At 32.2% G+C, this 12738-nt stretch overlaps 1 protein-coding gene across 1 annotated transcript; it reads right to left on the minus strand.

Annotated features, from left to right (window-relative positions):
- Positions 1-5153: 5153 nt before the first annotated feature.
- On the minus strand, positions 5154-9874 carry LOC122290749 (beta-glucosidase 24-like). The gene is made up of 13 exons (XM_043098367.1): positions 9674-9874; positions 9471-9540; positions 8510-8568; positions 7839-7914; positions 7621-7698; positions 7385-7472; positions 6802-7057; positions 6598-6713; positions 6209-6426; positions 6080-6111; positions 5875-5977; positions 5622-5733; positions 5154-5515 (listed from the first exon to the last, which is right to left on the minus strand). The coding sequence occupies exons 1-13, from the start codon at positions 9836-9838 to the stop codon at positions 5347-5349; spliced, it is 1542 nt and encodes a 513-aa protein (XP_042954301.1). The 5' UTR covers positions 9839-9874; the 3' UTR covers positions 5154-5346.
- Positions 9875-12738: the final 2864 nt, after the last annotated feature.

A 12738-nucleotide genomic window follows, 5' to 3' on the forward strand; every position in this document is an offset into this window, starting at 1 on the left:
GTCATATCTTACTTAGTGGAATGCAAGTTGGATGATATTATAATGTATAGAATTTTCCTCTATATATATGTATCAATAATACTATATACTACACTACCATCTTATTTGCATCTCACTATACATGATGTGGCGCATTTATCACCATTTGATAATAATGAAGCATGTAATAAATGATCATTTAATGGTGGTAAATGTATCACATCTTACTTAGTGGGATGCAAGTAGGATGGTAGTATGATGTATAAAATTTTCCTATATGATATTATGTCATGACGTTCCAACTACCAATTTCATGATACATGGAAAAAACTATCCCTTCTTAAAATTAATATGATGTCCACTGCTAGCTAGATGCAACTATAGCAGATGCTTCCCATTGAAGCCGGCCATCTCTTTGGGGCCTACTCAACAACCACGGCTACACCCGTCCAATTAGCTAGATCCAAATGATCATGTTTACCTAGGGGCCTAGCAAAATTGAATTGAATGGACCAAATGACATTTTACCAAGAATGCTTTCCAGAAAGGGATTGAAAAGCATTCTTTTTTCATCCTCATGGTAGCCAATACAACACCCTCATAGTCACGAACTATAACCTCAATCCCAATCTAACAATTAACTCAATCAATTGAGGCATCCCAATTAATTTTGAAAACATTAGGTGGAGGAGGCTCCTAACCTGATTGCCTTGCTGGGAGATTAGTACTCACACTAGTTCTATCAGGCACCAGTTTTTCAGTTCTTGCAATAGTTGTTGAGACAAATACACCAAAATATTAGGAGGAGTAAATACATCTTGAAATATAAACTCATTCCTCCACCTCCATAGCTTCCAAGCTACCACTGCCACTTCCTCCAATTCTTCTTTATTAAGCTTCTAAACCAGCCCCTGAAAGGTTGTTAGAAAGCTCTGATTGATCACTAAGCTTTTCTTAATCTTTTTGGAGATTTGTCCCCAAACATTACTAGCCGAGGCACATTCCCATAACATATATTCTATTGATTCTTATTCCTGAGTGCAAATTGGACCGGTAGGGCTCTGCATGATATTCCTTTTCAGCAAATTCATCTTGGTTGGCAAGGAATTATGAAAAACTCTCCATAAGAAAACCTGGGTTGCATTTGGGATGGCTAACTACCATTGCCTGAGCCAACTATGATTGTCCCTCTTGGTTTCTGAAGTTTGGCCTTGATGTTTCCTTTGCAATTCCCCTAGAAGATGATATGCACTTTTAACCGAAAAGCTTCCATTCACTGAGCACCTCCATATTAACTAATTTGGGTATTGCATTGGCTAATAGGAATTCTAGTTATAATATCTGCTTCCTCCTTTAGAAATATCTCATTAACCAAACCTTTGTTCCATTGCTTCATATCTTTGTCAATATGAGATGAAATTGCCGCTTTTGCTGCTAATATTTTAACACTACTCTAAGGTCTAAATGTAGTAGGTTGAGGTGACCATTTATCTACCCAAATTCTAACCATGTTGCCATTCCCAATCCTCCATATAATACCTTCCTCTAGCAAAGGTTTTGCAGAAAAAATGCTTCTTCAAACATAAGAGTGCTTGCAACCAAGTTTAGCTTGAAAGAAATCTATGTGAGAATAGTACTTGGCTTGTAAGATTGTAGCAGCAAGGGATTGGGGTTGTTGAAGGGGTATTCAACCCTGGCTAATACCCTGATTAGCTAGCATGGCCCTATTAAAGTTCTCAAAATCTCTAAATCCAAGCCCCCTGCTGACTTTGCCAAGCCCCATCTTCTCCCATTTTACCCAATGTGTCTTTTTCTTGGTATTATGTTGGCCCCACCGATAACCTTGAATAAGCTTATTAATCTCTCATAATAGACCCACAGGCAACTTGAAAACACCCATGTTGGAGGTTGGTATGGCTTGGATGACTGACTTGATTAGAATGTCCTTACATGCTTGGGAGAAACACTTGAATTTTCACTTACTGATCCTTGTCCTCACTCTATCTAATATTCCCTTAATGGATTTTAGTCAAGACTTACCAACCAAAGCTGACAAACCAAGGTATTTGTCATAGGAATCTATGGATCTAACTCCAACAATGCTAATAAAATTTGATTTAATGTCTAGCCTGGTATTGTGACTGAAGAAGATTGAGATATTGTCCTTATTTAGCCTTTGCCTTGAAAGCCTTCTCATAAGTTTCAAGGATGCCTAGTAATCGACTTCATTACAAAGAATTGGCTTTACAAAATAATAGACAATCGCAACAAAACATAAGTGATTAATGTGAAACTGACCTCTTTGCATAGGAACTCCAGTAATGACACCATATGCCTAAGTTAGGGAAAGATATTGACTGAGGATCACCCTGCCTAATTCTCATAGTTGGCCTAAATACACTTTGTGAAACACCATTAATGGTAATAGAGTAAAAGATAGTAGGTACACATTTTAGAATTAATTGAATCCATTGACTTGCAAACCCCCTTTTTTCAATCACATGTGTCAAAAATTGCTACTCAAGCCTATCATAGGCTTTACTCATATCCAGCTTAAGTGCCATATATCCTTCACCCCCTTTGATTCTATTATTCACTGAATGCATGGATTCATAAGATACAATCACATTATCTGAAATTAATCTACCTGGCATAAAAGCACTATGTGTTGGGGATATGATCAAAAGTAGGATTTTCTTCAGTCTACTAGTAAAGACTTTGGAGCATTACATAGGCTGATGGGTCTGAATTCAGTGACTCTTCTAAGATATTTATCTTGGGGATTAAGACGATGAAAGTTTCATTCAAATCATTTGCTCATCTATCTGAGTTTAACATATCCAAGACTACTATACACACCTCAAGTTCCACTGTGTTCCAATATTTATGAAAAAATGCTGCTAGAAAACCATCAGGTCCAGGGTAGCTTAAGGGATTCATCTAAAAGATGGCTTCTTGGACCTCCTTGGTATGAAGTTTTTTAATAGTGTCTCATTCATTTCCAGGAAAACCAAATGTCTCATTGGTTGCGAACAAGTCTCAAGGCCTTCAGGGTGTGAGGTGGTAAGCAGGTCCTAGTAGTATCTTTGGAAAGCCAAGCCAATTTCCTTAGGTGAAGTGAAGGTCGTACCATCACATTGGTGATTCTGTTAATGAGATTTTTCTTCCTTCTTTGGTTAGCACACATGTGAAAAAACTTACTATTTCTATCTCCCTCCCCCAACCATCTTTACTTTACTCTTTGTCTCCATTTCAAGTCTTCTTCTTCAAGTATCAAGTTAACTTCTTGCTACTGTCTTTTGATTTCTACTGTGTGCTCTCCAAAACTTGCACCTTGAAGTTGCTGAATTTGATTAAGCTTTGCTGTAATGGCACCTGCCTGATGTCTTTACCTTTCCTTATCCCACTCTGTCAAATGTTCTCTACATCTTTTTAGTCCTTCTAAAGTAATCTTGTTAGAGTTGTCCCCTCATTTTACACTCATCCATGCATCACTTATAAGCAGCTAGCATTCCTCTCTTTGGCTCCCTTTCACTTCATATATGAAGATTCTTTGAGCCTTTCTTTCTGAATTAAGTGAAGTATGCAATGATATCAAAAGGGGATTATGATCAGAGGTGTGCGCTGCAAGACTTGTAAAATAAACGTCTGGGAAGAGACTATATAACTCAGTGCATCCAAAGGCCCTATCAAGTCTTTATTTTGTGAAGCTGCTCCCTTCTCTATTATTACACTAGGTGAAAGTGTCCCCTTTGTAATTTAGTTCACTTAGTCCACTATCCTCCACAGCTACCGTGAAGCTCTCCATTTGAGTATAAGGTCTAAGTGGTCCCCTATATTTCTCATTTAGCTGAAGGATTTTGTTGAAGTCCACCATGTACAACCAAGTGGTAGGACTAGGAGGTTTTAAAGCCTTGAGTATATGATATCAATTCCACCTAGATATGAGGTGATCAAAGAAATGCTAAACCATCACTGCTACCTCTACTCTTCACCACAAAACTACAATGAAAGCCATTTCTATTTCTTATCTATTCCACCTTCACTGATCTACTACTTTTTGTTTCAATTACCCTTCAATGAAGAAAAGGATCGGAGTTGATCTTAGCTAAATCTAGGACAACAAGCCTATTGTTAACATTTGTCGTATTACTCTTATAATCCTTGATGCTAATATAAGGTAACTTAAATCAAAGAAACTATAGAGTAAGTTTGTATGAAAAGAATGTTTCAAAATATTTATAAATAATTTATAAATAATTAATAAATTGTTATAAAATAATGTAAAAATTTTTAGAATAATTATATTCACAAATAACTTTTGAATCCACTTAGAAAAGCACGAGAATAATATTAAATATTACAATGGAATTCCATGCTCAACTGGAGATAGAACCGTTCCAAAGACAGTTTTCTTCGATTTCGAGTATCAAGGATGGACAAGATGAGTGACATGATAAGTAAGTATGTACCTGGCCTAAAGCTAGCTAGCCAGCCAGCTATTCAACAATTGATAACATATATATATATTTTTTTTTAAATTAATTAAATTCTTCTCTTATCATTAATACAATATATATTTAATAAAAATAATTAAAAATTATATATAATATATACATAGTGCAAGGATGAGATATAAAATATTTCAATTCTTTTTTCCTGTAAAATTATAGGCCTTAGTATGGACGCTACTGTATGATCTCTCCTCAGCTTTTAAGCTATATATATATGGTTTATATGCAAACAACAAGTAGACATTTATAATTAATATCTCACCCACAATCTTATCTCATAGTCTCATAGAGTACTTTCTCTCACACACACATATATATTAATTAAGCTATTAATTAAAAAAATAAATGAACTATTTTGGATGAAAATATATTTAAATATTTTAATAAAAATAATTATTTTTGTAAAAATAACAGACTACAAATAAGCAATTTTTTTATATTAATATTATTCCAATATTATTTTCACTATTTATATCACTTCTTCCATTATCTTGTTGCGTGGAAAAAATTATAAAGCTAGCTACTCCATGAAGACGAACGAACGCATGATGGGTTGGGCGGGCAACGTATATGGTACGCTTGTAAAAACTTTAACACGTCTTAATCTTTCAAAATTAATAAGTAAAATTCAGAAGATGTGAACTATGCATGGCGCGATGATAATAAAAGACGGCAGACTATGCCTGTAGTACTCATTGCTTAGACCTTATTTTTTAATCGCATAGGCACACAGCACTTCATTATTTAACAAGCATTGGAGTCCGTACCCAAAAGTTCGGACATTATTTAGAGAGCAATTACATAGATGGAACCATTTTCACCGTCCAATACGATCGAGCATCTTCAGCTTGTTCTAGCTCAGGAGGAAGTTCTTGAACCAATTGGCCGATAGTTTAGCGTGCCTTGTCAGGTTATTATTATAATCTATGTAATAGAGGCCAAAACGTACTGTATAACCCGAGTTCCATTCATAGTTGTCCATGAGAGACCAAGCGAAGTATCCCTTCACCTTCACACCGTCCCTGTTCAAAAGGATATAGAAATGTCAAAACTTGTCAACTTTTTGTACGAGAGAAGGTGTGGATCAGATCAGAACTATATATATATTTACCGTGAAAAAGCACTTACTCATTAATTGACTTGTTAAGATAGGCAAGATGGCCATAATAATATTCAATTCTTTGGTTGTCCACAAGAGATTCTTCAAGCGATAAGGTAGAGTTATCGACCTCAGAAACTCCTACAATAACATATATAGGGTTTCGCTTATTTAGATTCAAATGGACATCACTTTTCCCAATATTTCATTGCCTTTAATAAATAGGCGAGAACAAATGGTAAGAAAAAAAAAACATGCAGAGAGTCATGAGCTGAGAGATACCATTCTCAGTAATATAAATCTCCGGATCATTGTACTTATACTTGAAGTAGTTCAAAAGATCTTGAAGTCCTCTAGGATAAATTTTCAGCCAAGATGAACCAGTCTGCCATTTTAATTATAAGATCAATATGGTCATTATATATTATTGTTATTATTCAATATAACTAAAAAGAAATGTCGGTCTATTTATAACACATATACATACCGATGGACCAATTTGGACGCCATTGCGAGAAGCTGCAATGAACAGTAAGAAAAAACATGATGGTTTACTAGTTAGTAAACCATATATAGATATAATCAGTAATAAAAACGTGGAATTTGTAGTACGCACTTGTTTGATTAACAAGACCATCTGTCATGTAGGTTTTGTTGACATATTGATATGAAGGTGCGTAGGCAACATAATTAGCGGTATAGTAATTCAATCCGATAAAATCATATGCGCCCTTAATCATCGCCGATTGATTTGCAGTGAAAGTGGGTAAACGCGATCCAACCAGAGATCTCATGCTCGCCGGATAGTCACCAGTTATCATAGGGTCTATGAACCTGCATTAATATTGATTTAATAAACCATTTATTATATATATATATATATATATATGGAGCATTTCAATGAGTACAACTGCATTCTGACTTAATTTAAATCCTAGAAAATTAAGAAAATCGAATTATATATATAGAAACTTGAAAACCCTCAAGCTAGCATGCTGAACTTACCATCCGCACATAAAATCAAGGGCACGGTACGAGGCGTTACGGTCTTCGGCTGAGTTAGAGTATGGCTCCATCCAGTAGCACACGTGGGTTATCCCGATATAACCATTTTGTGCTGCCTGAACGTATTATATATATATATATAGTCAACATGAAATGCAAAGACTGATTAATATTATAGGGTACATAAAATATGGTAGTACGTACCTGATATTTGGCCTTGTACACTTTAACAGCTTGAGCATGAGCAAGAAGAAGGTTATGGGTAACCACATAAGGCTCGACGGCGGAATCCCCACCGGTGCAATTCGCATTATAAAAGGAGGAACATCGGAAAGGTGCTAACATCCCTTGTGCGTATCCACCATTGCTGTACGTCCATGGCTCATTTAGTGTGATCCAATGCTTTACCCTATCGCCAAACTCCTTGTAACAAACTTCCGCGAAGTCCGTGAAATCAGGCCTGAATATAATAATATATGTATTAATACACACGCACACCTAATATATGTAATATTGAAAAATAATAGTATCACTGTTAAATATGCTAGATTTATATTTTTTTATTTTTTATTTTTTATTTTTTATATTTTTAATGATTAAAGAAATGATTATTTCTATAAAAAAAAATAAAAGATTTATTTTACTCAGTTGTCTAAGTTTTTGAATTAAAAGATTCGTTCTATTAATCACGAGTCGTGTGAATACATGATCGTCCATGTCATTGGTATATAAAATGTGTACCGACTTGTGAATAAAAATTCTATAGAGTGAATAATTAGTTACTTACAAGACTTTTTCACTCAGAAAACCACCATACTCTTCTTCTAAAGTCTGCGGAATATCCCAGTGAAAGATTGTCGCAAAGGGCGTAAGACCTGCATGCATTATTCATTCAATTATATATAGAAAACTACAGATTAGCACTTTATGATAATTAATTTATAGATATGTTAGAACTATATATATATATTGGAATAAATCATGATGACCTTAAAAAAAAAAAAAAAAAAAAATCATGATGACCTTGGGCTATGAGCTCATTAATGAGATTGTTGTAGTATGCAACTCCTTCCGCGTTCACACCATCGCTAAGCTTTCCAGCTGAAAATAGGCCCCAAATGAGATTGTTGTAGCTCCATTGATGTATAATAATTATAATTTATAATCCAATTTTAATGCCTTTTTTATAATATTGTCTGAATTTTCATCCTGGAATTAATTTATGCAGATGAGAATCTCACTTGGTATGATTCGGACCCATGCGATTGAGAACCTGTATGCATTTCCACCCATGTCCTTCAGAATCGCAATGTCTTCCTATAACACATAATAATAAAAGAAAGACAAAATTACTATCGAACTTTTATGAAGGCAGTAATTTTACGTTTTCCCAGAATGGTTTTGAGTCGTTTCTCAATAATGAGAATTTATGATCATATGTCGTTTCTGAAACCGACACTCTAATTTATAAATAATAATAATAATATTTCCTACACTCCAATTTAAATAATAATAATAATAATAATTTTAAAAAAATGCATACAGCTGATCATAAATTATCATCTTTCATGACAAACATGGTTTCAACTGAGTTATTTATGCACATCCAAAACCAGATACTATACGATACGATATATTTATACATATTATATATATATATGTATGCTCCACTTTTTTATTATAAAATAAATTTAATAGATTATATTAAATAACATCAATTTATAGAATTCATTTTATGTTATCCCTTTATGACTATAGCACTTCTCTTAAAAAAGTAAATGAGTATTTATAATTAATGAAAATCACTAGTTACGATGATAATATATTTACTTTTTAAAAAAGCAGTAATTTTTGTATGATATAATTAATGATAAATAAGTATTTTTATTGTAGAGAGGGGAAAAAGGCATACCTTGTAGCGATGATATTGATCGATGGCTACATCTCCATTACTACCGTCTGCTATCATCCCTGCATTAGGTTCAAACAGTCTTATATTCAGAAAATGTAAATGACAAGTACTAGATAGTACAGGGTACTAAAAGTACTTGTACAATTCTTTAGGGTTTGGCCTTGTGCATACAAGTAGAAGAAAGTTCATGTGAATACGTTTCGGCTCACAGGCTAAATGTCTCCCAAAGCACGACCCAATTCAAAGAGCGAATCAAGTCGACCACTCGGGCCGTAAGTAATTCATAATTATATTATTCTGTCTTCAAGGTGGTAGATTGAATTTACTCAAAATGCCGACAAGTACTGTGTATATATATATGTATACGCTTGCTCCTAAACCACAAACTTGGATCTTCATTCATTCTCGCTTCCAAATCTATCTTCAACTCTTTGGGTATGGAGTTCTAATAAGTTTGTAGACACACACACACACACACAGATATATATATATATATATCCAGCTTGTAGGTATTACTGTTTTCCATTGTTAGAGCCCAAGGAGGTACTGATGAACATTCTAATCTAAAGATAGAATAGAGTCATTATTCGAATGATCTTATCAAAGAAACTTGCTGTTTTTATTTGTAAATAGAGTTAACTAATGGCTTGATGCCGTAACTCTGTGGTAAAACGTATTTATTTTAGAAATACGTTGTTTTATCTTAAATATTTTCACCTGTATCATACCATCCATGCAATTCATGATGCATTATCATTAAAGTAATATTCCATTTTAGAAGTTGAATTTTGGAACGTACAAGTTAAAATGTATCATATCATCTAGTATAGATATAAAGGATGATGATAAAATTCAAGATAAATATATATATATATATTAGATTGTTCTTTATTTTATATTATCCTTCAGATCTTACACCCATTTTCAAGGGTCGTCCAAACAAGTGAAGAGAGAGCGAGACCTGGATATTTGTGGGAGTAATAATCCCACATACTTGGTTTTCTACCACCTTCTGTTACTGCACCTTCATACTGGAATTTAAACACATGTTAGAGCATGGATATCGATCAAATATTCTCAAAATCTCAAAGAATTTTGGACAAAAAACCAATTCCGATGATACCTAATTAAACATGTATATTGAAACCTAGTAGTAGCTTATACCTGGTAAGAAGCTGAAGCAGCCCCGAAATAGAAATCTGAGGGGAAACTGCTTCGGTTGAATGAAGAAATTTCGTAGGAAGGGGACATAGCAGTAGCAGCATTGCTGTAACTGAATGAGACAAGAAGAACAAGAAGGCCTAGGAGTAAGTAGCCTTTTGATGCCATGTTTAGGAGATTTGGCGAATGGTGATCTTTGGGTGCAACTTAGGGGGCTTTATATAGAGGATCACCGAGGTCACAAGTAGCTTGTTAGTTGTTTCTTTCTTTATCTTTTGGTCATTTAGTAGGGATTTTAGTTACAGAGCTAAGTTAAAAAGTTATTTACTGTTCAGTAATTATATATATAAAAATAAAAAACTTTTAAATATCTTCTGTTTGTTTGGAAATAATATAAAAAAGTTGTTTTTAAAGTAATTTGAGGTAGTGTCATGCATGTACATGATAAATGAAAAGAGAAAATTGTAATTATCTTAAAATTAAAATTACATTTTATATTATCTAGAAAACTAGGTTTGATTTATTGGATTTATTGATTTATCTTAAAAAATTTATGAAATATTTAACATTGATCCAATTGTAAATAAGACAACTCTAATTAATTACATACATATTTACTTACAAATATGTATTATTTATGAAAATGTTTCTATAATGAGAAGTGTTACAATGATAAATTTTTTTTATAAAAATAAATATATAACTTTATTTAATAAATTAGATATATTTTATAATAAAAATATTTTAAAATTTAATATATCATATATTCATAAATTTATTTTTATTATAAGATTTTTTTATAATTAAATTAAGTATTTTTTTTATTAATGAAATATGGCTGGCGATGAACGGATGCTCACAGTATTACGCCGTATGTATCAGAGACAAGCAGAAGGGTATTGCTACATCCTGGAAAGGATGTCGGCCGAATACCCATTGAATAAGGCTTTTTTTTTTTTTTAAATATTCTTAAATTTATAATATTATTAAAAAATATTTTTTTTAATAACTAAATAAAAAAAATTTTAAAAACAATTTTCGAAACACATTTGGGGACCTAAAGCATTTCTCCTAGAAAGCGTTCCGTTTCCGCAAACCTATCTCTGACACAGGGTCGACCCCACAATTGCTTGGAGGCTTGTACGTTCTGCCATAGATTTCAAGATTAATTAGTATTCATAAACATACCTATCTTAGAATTTTCTTCTGGAGCTTACAGTCAATGTCATGAGTTTTATTTATTTCCTAAACTGTCAATGTAATGAGTTGTCTCACTTGAGGGTCGATGGGGAACTGATAAATTTCATGTATGTCCAAGTTTTTTTCTTAAAATTGTAAAAATAATTAAAACAAACTCTCAGCCTTAATATGTATTTTCAAATAAAAAAATATAATATATTGAAATATATATATAATATTAATAAATATACTAATAGAAATTAAAAAGATATTAGTGGGACTGGTTTGGATTTTGAAACGAGATGAGATGATATAATTTTTATATGAAAGATGAATAAAATATTATTAGAATATTATTATTATTTTAAAATTTAAAAAAATTAAATTATTTATTATATTTTATGTGAGAATATAAAAAAATTATAATAATGAAACACTTCACTAATTCAAACGAGACTAAACTCTCCCTGAATTTCTGTATATTGTACCATACATTATGAGAAATATATAAATAAATTAAAGCCAAAAATTAAGGGCCGGGAATTTCAATTAATATAATTGCGTCCAGAAGTTTAAACGTACGGCAACGGATTGGATAGGGCATAAATGAATTACTTGTGACCCCTTGTCAGAAACCTGTCTACAAATTAAATATTGGTTGGATCAATTTGAAGATAGATTAGGGGCCGGATGCATTTATAGCATAGCTAGATCTAAGTAGAGCTGATTAATTAGGGCGGTCACCACCCTCAAAATTTTGAAAGACAACTATTATATATATATATATATAAATTAGATAAAAATAAATTTACAAACTGATTTTATATAAATTCATTAAATTTATTTTATATTAAAAATAATTTTATAATTTGACATATTTAATCAAGTTACATTAATTTATAAATTTATTTTTATATAATTCATAACTAAAGTATTTCTCATTTTGCAATCCTCCTCACATTACTCTCTATTAAATATTATTAAAAAACATTCTTTTCAAACCCTATCAGAAATTTAAATTAATTACCTTTTTTCGCTTAAAAAATGTCTATATTTTTTCGGTCACGTGTTCTAGATTATGTACATGATGAGTACTAGGGAGAAGCGAAAGTACTTAATTGTTAATTAACACAAATATTTCATATGTTCTCTTTTTTCAGATCCAGATAACCAATTAATCCCAATATATACTAACAACTAGGTATGCAAAATTTAAGGAATATTGCATATAATGTAGAGTTCAAACCAAAATGAGCTCCGAAGAAGTACATGAAATGATCATAGTTTTAAAATTATTGCAAACCTGCTCGAGCGAAATTCATGCGCATTCGACATATCACATGATATGATTCAACTTGTGGACGTTGTGCGAAATTATTTTGAGAATAATTTTTGTTTTATTTGTTCTAACTTGGAAATATATATTATCAGGTCCTGAGAGCTTTTTTAATTTACATTGGAAATACTTTTAGAAACAGAATAATTATTCCAAGATAATTTTGTTCTCCGGTATTATTATTTTATATAGGGGTGGCAATTAGACTTGCTCGTGGTTTGTTAAATCATAAATATTAAACTATATAAATCAACCCAAAAATAATATATTTATTAAATGAGTCCTATAAGTACCCGAACCCATCTCACATAATTAATGGGTGACATGATACGGTACGACTGGCCCGCTTAAACTAACTTTGAAAGGTTAATCTCAACATGACCCATTTAATCATTTTCAACTCGTTTAACCCATTTCAACTTGTTTAACCCGTTTCATATAAATAGGTTGGGCTAAACTGTGTATTTATTTTTTAATTCAATTAATATAATTTTATATATAATACAATGATAACTATATATATAATTTACAATGAAAATTTGATACATGATAA

The sequence above is a fragment of the Carya illinoinensis genome, chromosome 13 (genome assembly GCF_018687715.1).
Source record: "Carya illinoinensis cultivar Pawnee chromosome 13, C.illinoinensisPawnee_v1, whole genome shotgun sequence".
Taxonomy (NCBI): Eukaryota; Viridiplantae; Streptophyta; class Magnoliopsida; order Fagales; family Juglandaceae; genus Carya; species Carya illinoinensis.

What these genes read in the sequence shown, in the direction of transcription:
- LOC122290749 (XM_043098367.1), bottom strand. Translation starts at nt 9,838, where the DNA reads ATGGCATCAAAAGGCTACTTACTCCTAGGCCTTCTTGTTCTTCTTGTC. An exon ending in TTTCTGAGTGAAAAAGTCTT is followed by an intron (nt 7,058 to 7,384) that starts GTAAGTAACTAA and finishes TATTATATTCAG; the next exon opens with GCCTGATTTCACGGACTTCG. An exon ending in GCGTCCAAATTGGTCCATCG is followed by an intron (nt 5,978 to 6,079) that starts GTATGTATATGT and finishes TTAAAATGGCAG; the next exon opens with ACTGGTTCATCTTGGCTGAA.